The sequence below is a fragment of the Oenanthe melanoleuca genome, chromosome 11 (assembly GCF_029582105.1).
Source record: "Oenanthe melanoleuca isolate GR-GAL-2019-014 chromosome 11, OMel1.0, whole genome shotgun sequence".
NCBI classification, from domain to species: Eukaryota; Metazoa; Chordata; class Aves; order Passeriformes; family Muscicapidae; genus Oenanthe; species Oenanthe melanoleuca.
The window spans coordinates 779,011-798,281 of record NC_079345.1 but is presented as its reverse complement, the minus strand read 5'-3'; the positions used below and the strand labels follow the sequence as shown (position 1 = coordinate 798,281).

General features: G+C 57.1%; 3 protein-coding genes across 8 annotated transcripts in view; 2 read left to right on the top strand and 1 right to left on the bottom strand.

The window, feature by feature from the left end:
• Window positions 1–7,131, top strand: part of NFAT5 (nuclear factor of activated T cells 5) — a 54,420-nt gene extending 47,289 nt beyond the window's left edge. For all 5 annotated transcript variants that reach the window (XM_056501010.1, XM_056501009.1, XM_056501011.1 and 2 more), the window contains one exon: window positions 746–7,131. The gene's annotated coding sequence lies outside the window, so the exon portion shown is untranslated. The remainder of the gene's footprint in view (window positions 1–745) is intronic.
• NOB1 (NIN1 (RPN12) binding protein 1 homolog) lies at window positions 762–10,427 on the bottom strand. The gene is made up of 9 exons (XM_056501016.1): window positions 10,137–10,427; window positions 9,924–10,056; window positions 9,680–9,813; window positions 9,534–9,602; window positions 9,326–9,457; window positions 9,015–9,224; window positions 8,703–8,800; window positions 8,482–8,626; window positions 762–8,084 (listed from the first exon to the last, which is right to left on the bottom strand). The coding sequence occupies exons 1-9, from the start codon at window positions 10,212–10,214 to the stop codon at window positions 7,815–7,817; spliced, it is 1,269 nt and encodes a 422-aa protein (XP_056356991.1). The 5' UTR covers window positions 10,215–10,427; the 3' UTR covers window positions 762–7,814.
• The window catches only part of WWP2 (WW domain containing E3 ubiquitin protein ligase 2), a 29,049-nt gene continuing 20,116 nt past the window's right edge, over window positions 10,339–19,271 (top strand). Inside the window, exons 1-6 of one of the 2 annotated variants that reach the window (XM_056501015.1) lie at window positions 10,339–10,427; window positions 12,155–12,238; window positions 12,738–12,885; window positions 13,131–13,249; window positions 18,176–18,313; window positions 19,100–19,196. In XM_056501015.1, the coding sequence (XP_056356990.1) occupies window positions 12,169–12,238; window positions 12,738–12,885; window positions 13,131–13,249; window positions 18,176–18,313; window positions 19,100–19,196 (572 nt within the window). In that variant the 5' untranslated portion in view covers window positions 10,339–10,427; window positions 12,155–12,168. Of the gene's footprint in view, window positions 10,428–11,732; window positions 11,835–12,154; window positions 12,239–12,737; window positions 12,886–13,130; window positions 13,250–18,175; window positions 18,314–19,099; window positions 19,197–19,271 lie in introns of those variants that run through there. The other variant, XM_056501014.1, reaches the window with a different exon arrangement.

The following is a 19,271-nucleotide window of genomic DNA, read 5'->3' as shown; positions in this document are numbered from 1 at the left end:
GAGGTCAGCTGAAAAAACATCAGCGAGGCTGAATTAAGACTATAATACCAGAATGAAGTTATTAAACCAGTCAGAGGTCAGAACTTGTATGAAACATTTGAGACTGTATCTTGTTCATTTTTCCTACATTTTATCATCTGCTGTGACAGTCTGGTACTTTGTTAGGGAGGAGAGTGGATCACTGGCAGCTTGGCAGATCAAAACCTTGTGAAACGTGACTGTGGTTAAAAAACTTGAGACTTACTGAGTCAATGGCATCTCAAATCTGAACTGTTCTGAACTCTTCCCCGGGTTACAGTAACGTAATGTGAAAACAAGTTTTGGTGGAATGTGACAGCCCCTGAGTGTGCCACATGCTGAGGCTGTGTTAGAAACAGCCAACAGCATCAGCTGTTGCTAGGAGACATTCTGCTTTTAGACGGTGCCTTTTTCAGAGGGGGGAAGAGCCTTTGACTACAAATGAGAGCCAGGAGGACTCTGGAATCCAGTGTAGGTTGTGGTGTGTAACTTTGGGCTAGTTTTGACCTAAATCCCGCCCTGAGTTTTCACTGAAGTGGTGCACTTCATTCTCTAATCTAAAGGGGTTTGTGTATGGAGTTTGGAGTCTCTCCAGAGCTGCTCTTACTCCTCACCCCCAGTTCAGTGCCTGCTCATGAGGAGCACCCTGAAGACCAAGCCACTGCGCAGAAGGAAGAGGGGACCATGGTTAGTTTTGCCTGACTTCTCTGCTTGTTTTCTCATGCAGAAATTCCGTGAAGAAAAAAAGCGATGATTCCCCAGATCCTCTCAGACCTTCCAACTCTGGATTAGGCTGCGTGGAACCAATTGCTTCTGTGGAAAAGTGGCCTCTTTAAAGAGCACACGTGTGGCCAGTGGCAGACCTGAGGCCATGACCATGGAGTTTGGGCTCCATAGCCAATAATGCTGAGGAGTTATGCTTTGTGTTACTGGGGCGTGGGGTTGGGCTGTTACCAGGTTCATAAACCTCATCACAGTGGGGGCTCTTGGAATTTAAAGCATATCTGGTCAGTTATTATTGTTGTTGGAAGGTAATCCATGTTACCACGTTTACTTTTTCCCTTCTATTCCTTCTTCACATCCCTTTTTTCCCTCGGGAAGCTCGTGCAGCAGAAGCAGCAGCTGCCTCTGCCTTGAGCTGTGACTCAGCTGTCAGTCAGCGAAGGGATCCCTCGATTGACACGGAGTAGGAGAGCCAAACCCCCCCTTTATGAATTGAAAGTGTTGATAACTGTAAGAACCAAGCAGAGAATTGCTGCTGTAAATAGCCAGTTCCCATCTGAGAATGGGATTCACGGTTTTCCACATATCTTAGGTGGAGCTGTACATAGAGCAAGAGTTTGGTGGCTCTACAAAATGAAGGGGAACTTCCAGTTGAACTTAAAATCTTCTCTAACACCTTCAGCTTGAAAAAGGTATTCTTTGTGGCTGAGGAAGGGACTCCTCTGTGTCTCTCATTCTGACTGATGGGTTAGAGCTCTGTAGAGCCTCATGAGCTGTTCCCAAGCCAGCTTTTCTCCCTTCCATTCTTTCCATGGTTTTCCTTCTCTCCCTCAGTTTTTTATTGTGTTTTTAAAAAAAGACATAACTATCCTACTGGCTTTAAAGCTAAAGAAACAGCTTTTAGGAATCCTTGGCAGTAAATTGCTTAGTCAGTAGAAGCTTTGACAAATAATCAAGGCATAAGGAGAGAGGAAACAATTTCTCCACCACCTCCTAAATGCAGGAATCCCCCTTAACCTGCCACTTCCAGCTGTGACTGATGGAAATCTTCAGCTTGGCTTTACTCCAAGTAGGGGGCAAATTGCATCATTTTTAAGCCTTCTTAAAAGGTCACTTCATCCTGAGCTGTTGCATCTTTGTAGCACATGGAGCTCATCACAGTTCTGAAGTGATTTTTCCTTTTTCTACCACCGAGCCCCGAGTCTGGTTTCTAGATTGTCATGTTTAATTACGGAATAAATCACTGACTGATGTTACCGAATGTAAAAACAACCCACTCCAGACCATGCAGGTGTATTGTGAGGCATGTGGATGTTTTTGGGTGCTTCAGCTCTGCGGACAGTGTGTGATCTCTCCCTAGAGCCCGGCTCAGATCCGTGTTCCTCCCGCTGCCGCTCCCGCGGCGCCCGTTCGCCTCGGTAGAGAGTAGCTGGTGTCACGTTCATTTTTTCATTTTTGTTATTTGAAATAACAAAAGAACAGCCTGTAAATGTTTTGTTTTTTTAAGTTCCTCGAGTCTGTTTACCGTGTGTTTTCCCCTTAACTGGTGTGCGTAGTTGAGCCGTGTAGAGTTTTTGTTGGTTTTCCTGGATTCCCCTGTTTGTTGGTCTGTCACGACGTTCACTTTCTCTTTCTGTCTCTCTCTTTCTCTCTCTCATTGAGAGGCATTGAATTACGTTTTCAGTAGTAAGGCTTCTTGCCGATATGAAGGGAACTTTTCAGAAAGAGACCTGCTCTGGGTCATTTAATTTTGAATACAGTTTTCAATCGTTCAAGTTTTGGATGGTTTATATCTAATGTGTGTTTCATTTTTTTGGAAAGCTATATTTTGTATTTAGGAAATGGTATAACTATTTTGCTATTTGTACTGAGTGAGTACATTGGCATAAATATAAAAAATTTATATATATACATATATATAAAATATTCTTTTTGCCACACATTTTTGTGGTAAATTTGTGAGTTTGTCTGATGTTCTACCACAACGTGGCGTCTGATAACAGTGGGGTGGGGTGGGGTTTGTTATGTCTTTATTGAGTATTTAAGTACTTTTTGCAGCATAAATAACATGTTCATCTCTCGCCATTCCATCAGGCAGTGTTGGTCCAGCTGGCCACGAGAAGCTTCGCTCTGTGTTTGGTGTGTCCCTCACTCACAGCCTAGCCAGGAAACCCAGAGGCATTTAGGATTATATAAAATATGAAATATTGGGGTTTCCCTCAGAATGAGCCATTCAGCTTTTCTCCGCTCTCATTGCCTATTTAATATTTTATTATTAGCGCCTCTGTGTTTTAACTCCTAATTTATGATTATGCTCAAACGTTGGAAATTTTAATCAGGACAGAAAGAATTCCCTGCTGCATCATGTCCAGAGCTGCTTTAACCCCGACCCAGACTTTTTCTTGCTGTATTTTATTTGTTTTTCCTCTGCTAAGACAAAACATTACCAACATCTTGTGAAGGTTCACAACAGGAAAGCAGCAGCCCCCAGCAGTGCCCAGGTGCTGTGTGGGGCTGCTCAGGCTGACAGCAATGGACCCAGCAAGGTCCAGAGGGCCGTGGAAGTCCATAGGCACTCACTGGGAAAGGAACTGGTGGTGTTTGCAGGATCTGTGTCCCAGGATGAGCTGTTGGTGTCACCTGGGGCCGTTGGACACAGGAGGAGTGACAGGAAGGATGGATTCGCTCACGTGCTGCTTCAGTTTGCTCCTTGTTCCGAAGGGCTCTATCTGTTTGTTGGTCAGTGCCAAGTCACCAGGGACCAATTCTCCATGGAACAGGATGAGTGCCCAGAAGAGAAACTTCATCCCAAGCCTGCCACAGCTCCAGGGAAGGGTATGTTTGAATTGTGGGCGTGTTTGAGGTCATTTACGAAGCGAAGAGAGAAAAAAAATACACAAAAAACCAACTAAGGGCTGTGCTATCCCAGTTTTCCCTTCTGGAAACACCTTCCTTTCCTCGTGTTAAATTTACCTGTTCATTTTAGGTCAATGTTTAAATGTACAAGACTTTGAACATGTGATTTGGTTACAAAAAGTATTTGTGTGACTGAAGAGGTCGCTCAGCGGTCGGCGCGTGCTCGGCAGCGGCTCTGAGGTGCAGGGCTTGGATCAGCCCCACCAGAGCTCAAGGACAGGCTGCAGGGTGTCCTGGCAGGGAGCACAGCCTGAGCCACATCTGTGTTTCACCAGGGGCCTGAACATTCACTTGTGACATTTTTAGCAGTTGAGGTTGGGCAGCAGAGCCTCTCAATGACCCCTGTGTTCCAGGAGCACACGGAGCACTGGCGGCGTGTCTGGGCCCTTTGGGTGCCAGAGAGGATCCTGAGGTGTCAGCCTGTGCAAATCCAGCGTCCCTGGGCATCCCAGAGCACCCATTTGTGGGCACAGGTGAGAGTGGAGGGAGATGGAGCTGCCAACCCCCACCATGTCCCCTCAGCTTTTACCCTGAGTGTGCCCAGAGCCCCAGAAACCCCAGAGCCAACCCTGACTGCACAGTTTGAGCTGAACATCTCTGGCACGGAGTTACTGCTGCTTTGTGCTTAATTAACAGTTGTTTTGTTATTAATTGCCTCCTCACTGCCTGGTCTTGCAGCAAGCCAAGCACTTTGCTCTTATTTGAACACAAATCTAGCTCAAGAAATAATTCCAGGCTGGCTGTTCTGAAGTGGATGTCCTCTCTCTGATCAGTGATGCTGATTACTTCTAATCATTGACAGGTTGCTTCCCATGTAGTTTTGAGATAAAACAAAGCATGAGCAGTTAAACATGACTGTGGCAGGTTTTTACTGGAAGCACCAAGTCTAGGCAGCTTTCCTCACTTGCATAAGCTGAACTTTTTTTAAAGTTTCCGTTGCTGTTTTGATTTAGAATGTAATTTCTACAAGGAAGATATACCTGAGTGGATTTTTATTCCTGTTTTCTTGTGCCTCTGCTTAGAGGGAGCACAGCCATGGATCTGGGTGAGGGGAGCAGGAGAGAGGAGAGGGAGTTGCTTGGCGTGCTCTGAGCTGTAGGTGGAAGGTGAGAACAGGAAATCCTGGTCACTGGTGACTTCTCATTAGTGCAAAACGGAGTTTCAAGGAATTGGGGAGTTCTGTGTTCAGGGGGCTCGGGGCAGCTCTGTTCTGTAGAAGCTAAAAGGAAACAGCAGTGGGATGCTGTGTTTGTTCAGGGGCTTTGTTTAAATTTGGGTTTGTTTAGTCTATTGTGGCAGCCTGTGAGCACTTTGTGTTCCTGCTCAGACCAGCTGTGCCAGCTGTGGTGCCCCGGGCAGGCACCGAGGTCAGCGTTGGAAATGGGATAAGGTGTTAGAAACAAGGAAAAATGCAGCAGGGGGTAAACTCCTGCAAAAAGCAACTTGAGAAATTCTCCAGGGGAGTGGGGCACTTGGGGGGGTTACACAGGAGGAGAGGCTTTTCCTCTCCCAGTCTGTATAGGGATGTAAATACGCACTGCCTGTATATTCTAGGATTTTATATGTGTATATAGAGGAGTCATATTATTATATATAATAGTAGACACATGCATACAACACTGTTATATTTACATTTTTATAAACATGAAATAATATTCCTTTTCCTCAGTAGGAGGTTTTTGTAGTAACTCATGAGTAGCTGTGTCACATGTCTCAGTCCTGGACGTGTGGCCCTGTTGGTGATGTGGCTCCAGAATCTGCTCTGCTTGGGAACCTTGCTGGGATCTGTGGGCTGGAAGCAGCTCTGACCACTTTTGTATTTTTATATCTTTTAGTTCATACTTGCAGATGTGGTTTAGGATAGAACTGACACCCAGGCTGAGGATGGGCTTCCTGCAGACAGGGAGTGGTGGTGGCTGTGCTGACACCAGTCAGGTGTGTTGGATGTCGTTGTGTAGCAGAAGGTCCCTGGTGGTGCTGGGTCAGGGAGGGGAAGCTCCTCTGCCATTTCTCTTTATTCCCATGAGGGCAGGAGTGCGCAAACTGTTGGTTTTTTTTTTTTGGTTTTTTTTTTTTTCTTTTTTTTTTTTTTTTTTCTTTTTTTTTTTTTTAACTGACTCATTAGTGCAACAGTCAGTATTTAGAGAAGTCCTTGAAAGCCAGTGAAGCTCCCCTTGAATTCTATCTGTGAGGAATCTGCCACAACTCGTGCTGATTTCTTCCTTGCAGGTTGTGTGAGGAATTAAACCCTAAAAATCACAAAATCATGGAATATCCTGAGCTGGAAGGGGCCCACAGGGATCATCCAGTCCAATCCCAGCCCTGCATAGACACCCCAGCAATCCCACCCTGGGCATCCCTGGTGTCCAAAGGCTCCTGGAGCTCAGGCAGCTTTGGGGTCATGACCATTTCCTGGGGAGCCTGGGCAGTGCCCAGCACCCTCTGGGGGAAGAACCTTTTCTGATCTCTACCCTAACCCCCCCAACACAGCTCCAGCCATTAAATCAGGTCATAAAATCAACAGTGCGTATTGTGTCCAACATGACTTCCAGTTCCAAATCTGTGTTCCACTGGAATTTGTCATGAGTAGATCAGTGTTTTCCTGGTCCAGGTTTTCTTAAATCACCTCCAGCACACTGAGAGACAGTGTCCTCTGTTCTCTTGGAGTTTGCAGAGCTGAACTCTGCTTTTTCCAGAGTTGTCATTTTTGCTGTTACACTTCATTAAATTGCCCAGTGACATTCACTGTGCAGGGACAGGGCAAAGAATCCAGGGGTTCCCTGACCCCTCTGTTCAGGTTCCAAGGCTCCCACACCCAGCACCCAGCTGCAGGCCTGGGCTTAGGGAAGGATCCAGTAAATGGCCTTGCCCCAGGGAACAGGATCTGACCCCAGTGCCCTGGGCAGGACCATGGCTGCTGCTGGGGTAACATGTCCAGGGGGAAGTTCCTGTTAGTGGCTCTTTGGGTGTTGCACAAGTGGGATCCCATGCCAGTATCCTTAGCAACCTGCAGCATCCCTGAAGCTTTTTTTATTCTGGGTAAAAGGAGGCAATTTGAGTTAGTTCCATCTAAGATGATGCTGAGTTAAGCTCCAGCCTCTATCCCTGCACCTCTGGTGGGCTCTCCCCTGCCTGCCAGATGTTCTGGGTGCACCCTTGACCGCTGAGCTGCCTCTTCTGTGTCCTGCAATGTGAAAGTAGCACCAGATACTCCTTTGTGCAGTTCTGTGTATATGGCTTTCGTAGGTGGGTTTTCCAAGCACTGATTCCCGGTGTTTTCAGTTTGTCTATGAGGGGATATTTTATTTGCATCTATGTTTTTAGCTCTCCTGTGATAACTTGTTGAATATTAAAAAAAAAATAAAAAAATAAAATATTTTGCTTCTATTGGGACATTTGTATACTCGCAACTATATTTCTGTAAACAGCTGCAGTCGAGAATAAATGATGAAAGTTTTCATTTTACAGTGTAAAGTCTTGTGATGGTTTTTCCAAGGGCCATGCCTGGGGCACTGCAGCTGCTGCAGGAAAAGGTCCTTGGCAATCTCACTGACTTGGTGCTGTGGGACCCTGGGGGGCTGCCCCCACCCTGCAACCGTGACCTCCTCATACCAGGGGCCACAGCTGATATCAGGTATTTCCTTATTTTGAACAGTTTCAGCAGGGTTAAGGAGAAACTGCAGCAAGAGCTGGGCCCAGCAGTCAATTGTGAAAGATTTCAGCAGATTTATCCAAGAAGCTTTACCCCAGAGTCTCTGTCTTCAGCCCTGGGCATTGCCCAGAAGCAGGGTGGGACACAACCCCCTGCCCTGGGCTTTTGTCCTTCTGGAGCTCATTATCCCATGGGGCAAAAGATCCAAGAAATCCTCCCTCCCTCTTTCCCAGCCTTGTCAGCCCCCAAGGCTCAAAGAAAGGCTCCCCCTGGCACAGGCAGCTGCAGAAATGGGACCAAGTCACAGTGATCTGGGGTTTGGTGTTTATTGGGTGACACAGTCCCTGCCCAGGGGTGCCTGGGGATGGGCAGGGAAGCCACCCCCCCTGCCCCGTGCTCCCAAACCCAGTCACGGTGGCGCCGTGGGGACAGGATGGGCTGGGCCTGCCAGAGCCACCACCACACCCGGGCAGGTGTGTCCTGCAGGCGGGGCCTGTCCTGCCCCTCACCTCCTCCTGACGAACTTCTTGGTGACGGCGTTGGGGTTGAGGCGGCGGCGGCCGGCGCCCAGGGCGGCGTCGCGCAGGTGCAGGTGCGCGGCCCGGCTGTGCACGTCGTTCTCGGCGAAGGGAGAGGCCCCGGCCAGGTAATCGGGGTCGAAGACGTTGGTTTTCTGCCGGGCCTTGCGGGACAGGCGCTGCTGCGGGAAGCGCTGGTCCTCCACCAGGTGGGGGTTGTTGGCGTGCTTCCCGCCCTGCGGCGCCGGCAGCGGGTACTGCGGGACACAGGGGATCAGCCCCGGGGACTCCAGGTGACCACAGCCCTCTGGAGAGCTGAGCAGGGAAGCCCAAAAGCCCTGGGCTCCCAGTGCAACAGCTGGAGGATGTTCTCAGTCTGCTCTGATTCCCTCCAGCCTGCTAGCCACAGGCTGGGCTCCTATCCCTAGGGTCCCAATGGAAGAATTTCTTCACAGAAAGAGTTAAATGTGGGAAGGGGCTGCCCAGGGAGGTGCTGGGAGTCCCCATCCCGGGAGGTGTGCAAGGAATTGACTGGGCATGGCACTCAGTGCTCTGGGCTGCCTGACAAGGTGAGGAAAGGCCACAGGCTGGATTTGATGATCCTGATGGTCTTTTCCAACCTCAGTGACCCCGGGGTTCTGTCCAGGTACTCACCCTGAGCCCCCGGGGGTTCAGCACCTTGGGGTTGCGGGAGAAATGCATGTGGAGACTCCCATCGTCACTGACACTCACTGCCACCTTCTTCAGGGTCTTGTTACCGCAGTGGGGGCAGAACACCTTGGTCATGTCCGAGGTGGTCCTGCAGGGTGGGACAGAGGGGGTTCAGAGCTCCTGGGGCTGTGGAACAGGGCTCAGCCCAGGGTCAGCCCCAGCACCTGAAGCAGCCGTGGCAGCGCAGGATGTAGCTCCGGGCCCTGCGGATCAGCATCCCGTTCACAGCCAGCACGTGGAGCCCCATCTGCAGCAGCACGTTCTGCAAGAGCAGGGACACACCAGGACATGCAGCTGGCACTGCCAGCTGGGGTAGGGAGAGCCCAGCAGGCTTTGCAGAGGCCTCTGGGACTGAGGCCCTGCTGGTTTGACACACGGAGCTGTCCCAAAGCAGCTCTCCCCTGCCCAGGGACTCAGCCCTGCCTTGGTGGGAGCAGCCACGAGGTTTGAGCCCCCAGCTGCAGCCCAGCACTCACCTGCATGGCAAAGTCTGTGGTGACACAGCCAACCTGGATACCAACGGGAGCAGTGTCACAGTGCCCTGTGTCCTGCTGAGCCTGCTTCAGGTTGCTGGGAGTTATCCAGCCTTCGTCATCGCTCTCCTCATCCTCCTCCTCTTCGCCAGCGCTGGCCCCCCCTGCAGAGCTCCGCTGCTCCTCGGGGGGCTCGGGGCTACCAGAGATGGCCTGGGCCATGCCGGGGGAGGAGACGGTCAGGGTGGCACAGACAGGTCGGGAAAGGCCAGCCAGAAACGGCAGAGCGAGGACGGGAGAAGGAAGATTCTCACCAGCAGCTCCCGCAGCTCCTCCTCGATGCTGGGCAGGGGCGGCCGCCAGTACAGGAAGGATCCGAACGGGTCGCTCTGGGCCGGGGCCGGGCCGGGGCCGGGCTGCTGCGGGCCCTTGGCCGCGGGCTTGTGCTGCGGGCACAGCACGGAGCGTCCCTCAGCCGCGGCTCCAGCGGCCGCGGCCCCTCGCCCTCCCGCCGAGCCTTACCTTGGGCAGGTGGAAGCCGGCCAGGTGCAGGGGCGCCTCGGGGTGCCGCGGGGTGGAGCTGAGCCGCACCTGGGGCAGCGCGGGCCGTGGGCGGGGGCGCTGGGACCGGGGCCGCGTGCCCGCTGCCCTGCCCCTGCCCGTCCTACCTTGTCCTGCGGCTCCCAGCGCAGGCAGCCGGGGCCGTCGATCTCAGTCTGGAGCTGGCACGTGAGGGCGAGCACCTGCAGGTCGGCGGCCGAGAGGCTCGGGTAGTCGCCGGTCTTCTTGGAGAACTCGGTCACTGCGGGCGGGAGGAGCGGGGCCGTGGGGCCGGGCCGGGCGGGGCACGGCGGGGCCGTGGGGCCGGCACGCCGGGGAAGGAGCCGCTACCGGCGCCTGGCCCGCACTCACCGAGGCGCAGCAGCTCGGGCGGCGGGCGGCGGACGCGCAGCTCGCAGGGCAGCGCGGCGAGGCGGCGGCGGGCGGGCCGGTCGCGGATCTCGGCCAGCACCTCGGGCACGGTGTACAGCGCGTCCGCGATGTCCTGCGGGCAGCGCCGTCACACCAGCCCCTAACCCCTTGTCCCCACCGCCCCCCGGTGTCTCCCCGGGGTTCCCCCGGTACCTGCAGCGGGGCCGCGCTCAGGAACGCGCCCGTGTCGGCCACGACGTGCGGAACACGCGCCATGTCTGCGTGCCCCATGGCCCACCTCGGCTGCCGTCGAAGCGCCGCAGGAAGCACAGCGGGAGTTGTGGTCCGGGCCCAGGGCACGCCGGGAGTTGTAGTTCAGTCGGGGTACGCCTGGAGCGGCGGCCGTGCCGCGGGAGCGCTTCCGGGCGGCGCGGTCACGTGACGGGCCGGGGGTCACATGACGGCGGGAGCTGGAGCCGGGGAGCGGGAGTGGAGCGGCCGCCGGTAACGGGACGGGCTGGGCTGGGCTGGGCTGGGCTGGACTGGACTGGACTGGACTGGACTTGGCTTTCCGGCCCAGCACTGGGGCGCTCCCCTCCGCCCGTCGGACACGGCCTGGTGGAACGCTCCGGCCGACGGGAGCTGCTCAGCCTGTGCCGGTACCGGCCCGGGACAGCGGGGCCGTGAGGGGCCCTTGGCCGCCGCCGCCTCTGCGCGGTGCCCGCAGCGCCCGGCCCGGTCCTGTGCGGGGCTGCGGGGCCGGTCCCGGGACGGGTTCGGTGTTTAGGGCCGGAGGCCGAGCCGGGCTGTCAGAAACGGGAACCGGGGAGGGAAGGGAGGCCGCGGCCTGGCCGAGCGGGATCCCGCCATGTGTAGGTGCGGGAGCGCCCGGCCCGGCCCGGCTGAGGGTGCGAGGGGCGGGACGAGGCCGCAGGACAGGAAGGCTGTGCCCGGGGAGCGGCACTCGACACTGGGGGCCCAGAGGTGTTTGTTGACGTGACCGGGGGTGTCAGAGCGAGTGGCAGAGAAATGGTGTGGAGTGGGGAAAAGAGAGAGTGGGGAAAAGAGTCAGGACTTGAAAGTAGAGGGATGGACACAGCCCAGCCGGGACAGGGCTGGGCACAGGAGGGGCAGGGCCCCGATGGAATCTGTGGGATGTGGAGCTGGGGACATGAGGACCAGGAGTATCCTCAGGGAAGGTCGGGTGATCTGTGGGTGGGCTAATTGGAACGGGAGGGACTGTGTGAATCTGGTGACCCCCTCATGGTGAGGGCCAGGAGCTGGGATGTGCTCAGGAGCCCTGGCTCTGATGGATGGAGCCAGGACAGTGGTCGGGCAGTGCCAAATGGGGACTTGCAGGCAGAGGTGGGGGCTGTATGAGGCACAGCCAGGCCCTGAGGTGCCAGGCAGGTTTGCTGTGCTGGTGCAGAGAGCAGAGACCCTGGGAGAAGAGATTTCACAGGGAATCTGCCATGGGATGGAGCTTAGCTCAGAGGAGGATGTAAAGAGAGGGCAGGGGAAAGGCTTCTGCACTGGGAGAGGGGCTGGAGCTTCTTCCCTCTTTTCCTGCTTCCTTCTTTTCCTCCTTCCCCCGAGCAGGGTGGGGGGAGGTTGGCAGTGGTGCTGTTCAGTCAGTTCTTGGTGTAAGTGCTGGTCTGTGACCTTGGCCCTCTGCAGCTCCTGGGAAAGGCAGGGAGGAGGCTGGAGCACCCAGGGCTGACTTCACACTCCCAGCTCGTGCTCCTGCGTGACCTGTGACCTCATCCCTCCGCTCTGTGGCTGCTGCTTTGGGCAGAGTCCCTGGCCACGTGTCCTGCCACCTTTCCTGGGGTCACAGTATGTCCTTCTTGTCCTGAGGGTGTCATGATGGTCTTGGAGACCTTCTTGTTACCATCTTGTTGGTGATGTGTGGTGAGTCAGTGTCCCCCAGGGCAAGGCTTTCCTGGCTGCTCTGTCCCCCAGCAACCTGACCTGTGGGTCAGGGGTTCAGGTGCCCAGAGGGGTGTCTGGAGGTGGCACTGCCCAGCTCAGCTCGTGGTGCTGCCGTGCTGGGGTAGCTCTCCCAGGGACGGAGCGTTGCCTGTGGTGCAGGGCTGGTTTCTCAGGAGAGGGAGCCTGTGTGTTCCAGCCCTGTCCCCATGTCCCTGCCATGCTGGGCACTCAGGGCAGCACGGGGCTGTGTTTGGGGGCCGTGGGAGAGGTGCTGAGGTGTCTCCTCTCTCTGCTTGCAGCTGGAGGTGATGCCATGGCCGCTGCCAGCTCCAGCAGGGCCAGGGCCGGGCCGCCCTGCGAGAAATCCCCGCTCTCCGTGAAAGGTGGGTGCTGCTGCCTCGCTGGGATTGCCCCTGCCAGGAGTGTGTGCTGCGTGCTCTGCCTGCACCCCGGGCTGGCACACGGCACTGCGGGGGCCCCTCCCCTCCCTGGCTGCCTGGGGACGTGGCTCGGGGGCGCTGCCGGGGCCGCGTGGTGCTCCCGTGGCCGCGAGGTGGCTCCTGGCGCCCGGAGCCGCATCCAGCTCTGCCCCTCTGCAGGCACTGCTGGCCTGGGGGCGCCCCGGCCCCTCCTGCCCCCGTGCCCTGGGGCGGGGAGGTGTCTGTGGGGACAGTGATAGTCCTGCCACCCTCGGGGGTGCATGGTCAGGGCTTGATGCCAGTCACTGATGCCACCAGGAGCGTTGCTCCCCACTGCCCCTCTCCCAGCACTCTGCTGTGAGTTGTGGCACCCTGAGCTGGCAGGGGTAGAAGGGGGAAAGGGCTGGGGACAGGGCAGGGGACAGGGTGTCCCACAGGCCTGACACTGTGCCTGTCCCTGCAGTTGTGTCTGTGAAGCCCAAGGCCCAGAGCCGCCCAGCACGGATGAACTGCTACGTGGAGGTGGCTGGTGACGGGCTGCCCAGTGAGACCAAAAAGACGGGGAAGCAGATGGGGGTCTCTGAGCTGCTGTGGAACGAGATCCTCACCCTGTGAGTCTGTGAGACCCCTGCTGTGGGGCTGATCAGGGGCTGGCCCCATGTGCCACCAGCTGGGGACACTCAGGTGTCACAGAGCTTTGCCCTTTGCATGGGGACACTGCCAGGGAGAGCCAGGCTGGGAGGGCGCTGTGAAGGGGGTCTCCCATTGCCCCATGTCCTTGCTGTGGCACTGCCTGCTCCCCAAGCACGGAGCAGGCACGAGGCCACGGTGACATCTCCCTCCCCGCTCTCTGCAGGAATGTCACAGCTCAGAGCCACTTGGAGCTGAAGGTGTGGATCTGCCACACGCTGAGGAACGAGCTGCTGGGCGCCGCCTCCGTCAGCCTCGGCAGCCTGCTCAAGGGCGGCGGCAAACGTGCGTACGGGGCACCGGGGCTGTGCTGTGCCCGCCTGCCCGGGCCGGGCGCGGGGCTGGGCGCGGGCAGGGGTGGCACAGTGGCTGCTGCTGTCCCGGCAGGAACAAGGTGCTGTTGTGTGCCCCGGGCCGGGCGTGCCCGAAGCCGTACCTGCGTCAGCTCGGAAACACAAACCCCTCTGCTCCTCGCCGCCGTGTGCGGTTGCCAGAGCGCGGCTCGTGACAGCAGCTCCCACATAAAGGCGGCCATTCAGGGCTGGGAAACTCGGGGCTGGAAAAGGCCGCCTCTGTCTCTTCCAAGCAAAGCCTGTGAGACACAGACCTGGTATTGAGCGGAGAGTGGGGCCTCCTGTGCCCCCAGGGACTCGGGGCTGCTTCAGACCCTCCCCGGTGCTGGGGGCTGGGGTGAGCTGCTTCCCCTGGTTCAGCCAGCTCTGAAACCACACCGCTGTCCCTGCTGTGCCACCGTGGCTGTAAGGGACACACGGGAGCTGTGCTGCTACTGCTGTCTTCTCACAAAGCCTGTGGGGACCTGGCTGTGTGCCTTGGGCTGGCTCTGTTGGGCTGTAGCTGCCAGCCAGCCCCACACCGTGGGGCTGTGCCCCTGGGCACCCTCCCCTCAGCCGTTACTTGCCGAGGTGTGCAGGGCCGTGCTGGGCTCCCGGGGCCGCCGTGGTTCCCGCCCTACCTGCGCCGCCACGGGGCACAATTGGCTCTTTCATTCCCAGCCATCCCGGGGGGCTGTGTGGAAAATGAATGGAAAAGGCAACTGGCTGTTCTAGCTTGTCCATTAACATCCCCCAGAAAAAATGTGTCAGATTTTTCCTTGACACTGTGGGCTGGGAAGGAGGAAGGACTCTTAAAGCTGCAGAGCCTGCCCTGCCCTGCCTGGGAACCTGCTGCCCATCTGCTCCTGTCTGCCCTCCGTGTCTGGGCTGGCATCTGTTCATTCCTCTTCTCTACAGGCTCATGCTCAGCCCTCGGGCTTTGCTGCAGGTGCTGGGGGTTCCATAGGAGCCTGAGAGATCCTTAGGGCTTCTGGCCCCCTGGGAACAGGGGTGTGTGTTCCTTCTGCCTGCCAGCCTGAGGAAGGGGCTGGGCAGTAGGCAGCTGAGAGTTCAAGCCATCCTGAGTCAGACACTTCATGTGAAGGGCAGTGAAATACATGTGCCCCCTGCTACTGGAGGGGCCTGGCCCTCCTCTCCCACACCGAGAAGTGCTCAGCCAAGAGTGAGCTCTTGAGGCAGCAGCCCCTCTCTTCCTTGGGTTTGTTGTGGTTTTGGTGAGGCTTTGTGATAGATACTGATTTGTGAGTGTAGCTGTGGCCTTGGGTTGATGTTCCTGTCGTTCTCCTCAGTGGTCAGTGGTCACCTCACTGCTGGTGACACTGTGGCAGTGTGTGCCAGGATGCTCCATGCCTGACTTCAGGGAGAAGGTCTCAGCTCTGAGTCCTGGAGCATGGAAGAATAGCTCGGTGGTGAGGCCTGAGCTCCCGGGAAGGCTGTGGGAGCCTCTGGAGCGACAGCCTGGCTGCTGCAGGAGCTCTGTGCCAGGGCTCCAGCCCGGCTGTCGGACCCCAGCGCCTGCGGGGCCTCTCGCTGGCAGCAGCTCCTCCCGCCTTCCCAGGGATTGGCCGGGGAGGTGGAGAGGTGGGTCAGCACCGCCTCAATCACCAGCACGGGCTGGAGCCTTCCAGGAGCCGGGCTGCTCCCAGGGCTCCCATAAAACAGCTCGTTTGCCGAGGCACGGCCCCTGGCCTGGCCCCTGAGCTGCTGCAGAGGCACCTCTTTGTTCCCAGCTCCAGGAGTTCCTCTCTGCTGGCCCTGGCCAGCCTGGCATCCTGGGCTGTGTGGGAGCCATACTGGGCCTTGCTGGTTGTGCTGGTCCTGCTGTGTGCTGAGTGGCACCACGTGCCAGGGCTTTACAGGTCCCAGAGTCCTGCTGCAGTGCCCCAGGCAGAGTGGCTGGAGCTGTCGCCTCCTGGGATCCTCCAGGACACCAGCAGCAGTTCCCAGCCTCTGGAAAACTTCAGCTCCACCCCACTGTGGCTGTGATGCCAAAGGAGCTGTGCTGTGTGTCCCAGCAGCTCCGTGAGCTGGCTCTGCCATGGCCAGGATGTAATCACACAAAACTGGTCATGCAGCCAGTGGGTCACCAAGGGGATTGGAGAGTGCACAATGCATTTTAGAGGAAAAATACAAAAACCTGAGGCCCTCCTGGGTGTCCCTGGCAGATAAATGGAGTGGGACACAGTTTTCTCTAAGCTACTGGTGGTTGAGGTTGGATCAGTAGCAAAAGCAAAGCTTCCCTGGGGAGAGTTTCATGGGACACTAAAGATTATCACTTCCTTTGGGAATGTCTGTGGAAGGTTCAACTTGCCCCTTGCTTGTAGCCTTGGCACAGAGTCATTCCTTCTGTGGGAATGCACAAAGGCTGAGCTAGTCTTCACCTGCTTGGCACCAGAGAGCTTTGATCCATCCCAGACAAAACCTAGATGATCACATGGAGCTGTTGGAATGGGAACTGGCCTCTGCATCCAGGGGGACTGGGTGAAGAGTTGGCAGTAGGTTTGGGAAGCTGAGAGACTGGGAAGCTCGTTTTGGCTGGCTGGCTGAAAATCTGGGATGCAGCTGTCGAGATGGAGCCTCCTCACACAGGGTCTTCCAGAGGGGCTGCCCATCCTGTGTGGCAGCTCCCTGGGGTCAGACACGTGTGGTTCCTGGGGGTCCCAGGGCGGGGGCTCAGCCCGGGGCCGTTATCACGCCGGCTGCTCCCAGCCTCCTTTCGTGGAACCGTAAATCCGCTTAATGGGCTGGGTGGGAATTCCAGCTCACCTCTGCTAAATGGGAGCTCTGATGCTGCGTGCAGGGCACTGGAAGTGGCTGAACTGAGACCTTATTCAGGACCAAATCACCCCCCGACCCCCTCCCAAAATAATAATAATCCCTCTGACATTCTGGCAGGCGGCGGGACAGAGGCAGCCTTTGTGCCGGGCCCGTCGGGGGACCCGCCGCCGCCGCAGCAGCAATGTCCCTTTGTGCGTCCCGCACGCTGCACGGGGACAGGGAGGGGAAGGTTCTGCCAGTGTTTATTTTCTTTAAAAAAGCTGGAGGGGGTGGAGGGGGGGAGGAGGAAGCCGGCTGGGAGGTTCATGTTCACATCCTCCACTTGGAGACACCTTGTCTTTGCGCCTCAGCTGGGCGCCCGCACAATGAGGGCTTGTGCGGCCCGGAGCGCGGCGTGCGTGCAGGGGGATGGAGCCACCCTGCAGAAAATGTGGATTCCTACGGCTTGGAGGAGCCAGGGGGGAAACAGGGTCTGGATTTGTTCTGGTTTTGGCTGTGCTCTGTAGCATCTTCTGTCTCAGGCTCTTAAAACTGTCTGTGAGGTCGGTTTCCCGTGGAGGCAAGCAGAGTGCAGCTCCACAAGGCAGAGAGGATGACCAGGCTCAGCAGAATCCCTTGTGGGATGATGGTGATCAGTGACAGAGCTGTGCGCCTGTTGTGCAGGAGACACCTGCCTTGGCACTAAAAACTGGAGACTTCCCTCAGATCCCCAAGTGTTCACTGCAGACCCTGTGTCACTGGGTTTGGTGGGGCCTTGGAGGAGAAAGTGCCAAGTCCCAGTGCAGGACAGCTCACAGCTGGAGGTGGGACAGGAGCTCCATAGGGATGTGCTCCCATCCTGCTCCTGCTGGCCTGAGCCGCACCCCGTCCCCACGTCACACCGGGACAAAGCAGGTTGCTAAAAAATGGTGCCATTGTGTCATGAGCAATCCGTGTATAATAAAAATATTATTTGAGCAAATGAGTCAGGAAGTGTCTGGGCCAGTGTCCCAGGCTGGTGCAGCCAAATTTTTCTGGCCTTCTGTGACGGAGCCGAGTGTTTCAGTCTGGCTGGCACTGGCAGGTATTGCTGTGATGGGGTGGGTGCTGAGGGCTGTGCTGTGCCCCCATTGCCCCCAGGGACCAGCAAAACCTTGCTGAAGCTGATGAAGCCAGACTGGCTTACACAGGAGGGAGTGGAGCTGGCAGCTGTCTCCAGGAGCCTCCCAGCCCATGGCACCCTCTCCAGAACCTTCTGTGAATGTGGTCCAGTGCTGCAGCAGAGTCTTCCTGTGTGGGGACAGCCCTCTGTGCTGGTTTGGTTCAGTGGAGGGAATGTGGATGGAGGGATGCTCATCATCATTCAGGACCTCTCTTGCCCCTTGTGTCTTAAAGGAGCCCCTCAGTTTAGGAAGGTTGGTCTCTTTCTCCATGCAACACTGACAGAACAAGAGGACACAGCCAAGGGAAATATAGGTTGGATATTAGGAAAAAGTTTTTTACCGGAAGAGTGATAAAGTACTGGGATGGTCTGCCTGGGGAGGTCGTGGAGTCACCACCTGGATGTGTTTAATAAAAGGCTGGATGTGGCACTCAGTGCCATGGTTTAGTTGAGGTGTTAGGGCATGGGCTGGACTTGATGATCTTGAAGGTCTCTTCCAACCTGTTGATTCTGTGAAATCCCTTGGCTTTCCTGCCGGGATCTGCCCTACAGCCTGAGCTCCTGGATCTGTGAGCAATGGGGGTCAGTGTCACAGCCAGCTGCAGCCCCAGTGAAGGGGTAGAGGGATCCCAAGGGCTGGTGAAGAAAGATCTTCCTCAGGAGCAGGGGGTGGGACTGGCTGGGGTGCTCTGGCAGCACTGCTAGGTGTGTGAAGGGGTGTGTGTAGGGGTGTGGGTGTGTGTGTAGGGGTGTGGGTGTGTGTGTTGGTGTGTGGCCATCACTGGTGGTGCTCACTGGGACATGTGAGGCCCTGAGGGAGCAGCACATTGCCCTTTGGGGATGGGGGAGGCTGGAGGAGCCCGGGGCAGTGGAGCCAGCCCGGCAGGGCTGGTACCGCTGGTGACTGGGGTCTCTCTCTGCATGTCCCGTGTGCCGCAGTGGAGAACAGGCAGCTGACCCTGGACCTGCAGGCGGAGAACAAAGGCAGCGTTGTGTCGGGAGGAGAGCTGACGATTTTCCTGGACGGGCCGGCTGTTGCTCTGGGCAGCGTTCCCGACGGCAGCGCCGGCCCCGAGGGTGAGTGGCCAGGCCCAGAGGGTGAGTGGCCAGCCCCGAGGGTGAGTGGCCGCCCCGAGGGTGAGTGGCCGGCCCCGAGGGTGAGTGGCCAGCCCCGAGGGTGAGCACGGTGTCCCAGGGCCAGCACTCACCTCTGCCCCCGGTGAGGCCCCTGCCTGCCCCAGCCCCGTGGGCTCCCTCTGGGCCGAGTGTGTGGCAGGAGCGGAAGAGGAGTGTGCCCAGGCTCAGCCCAGCAGCCTGGGAGGAGCAGCCCTTCTCCAGCCTTCCACAGGGCTCAGCCCCTTCCCTGGCTGGATCTGCCCCTTCCCTGGCTGCCTGTGAGGGCTGGGGAAATGGTGTCAGTGTCTGCTGCTGCTGCTCTCACGAGAGCTCCCCGTGGCAGAGCATGTGTGGGGTCGTGGGCTGGTGGCTGATCTGATCTCTCAGGGTTGCCAGGGGAGCAAAGCTTGTACAGAGCAGGGGTTGGTGCATTGCTTCCCCTTGGCTCCCTGATTTGTTACTGGAAGACAAAACCTGTGAAATGTGGGAGCTGTGGATGCAGTGCCTCCTGGCACTGCCAGCTCTGCAGAGTCCTGTGTCCCTCTTGGGGCTGTGGGGTGCTGGGGGGGCCGGGCTGTGCTGGGCTGTGTGGTGTCAGGTGGGGGGCCCTTGGGTGCTGGGGGTCTGTCCTGCAAGGGATGGGGTTTTTGGGCTCTTGGGGCTCCTTTCTGGGAGGTGGAAGGGAAGGAGGATAGATCTACAGGTGGTTGAGTCCTTTTCTTCACCCCCTGTTCTTCCCCCATGCAGGGTCCCAAGTGCCTGGACGGGACCCCCCCAGCACAGCTGTGGCCACGGAGGGCCGGCACCAACCTCCCAGCACCAACTGCTTTGGCAGCAGACCAAGGTGAGGGTCCCATGCCATGTGCCTGTTACTGGGGGGTTGCTGTGGCTGTGTCTGGATTGTCCTTGTGCTGTGCAC

Coding starts and splice junctions, on each gene's coding strand:
- NOB1 (XM_056501016.1), bottom strand. CDS start 10,214: ATGGGGCACGCAGACATGGCGCGTGTTCCGCACGTCGTGGCCGACACG. Junction 9,225..9,325: donor AGGAGCTGCGGGAGCTGCTG/GTGAGAATCTTC, acceptor GGCATGGCCCAG/GCCATCTCTGGTAGCCCCGA. Junction 8,627..8,702: donor CGCTGCCACGGCTGCTTCAG/GTGCTGGGGCTG, acceptor CCCACCCTGCAG/GACCACCTCGGACATGACCA.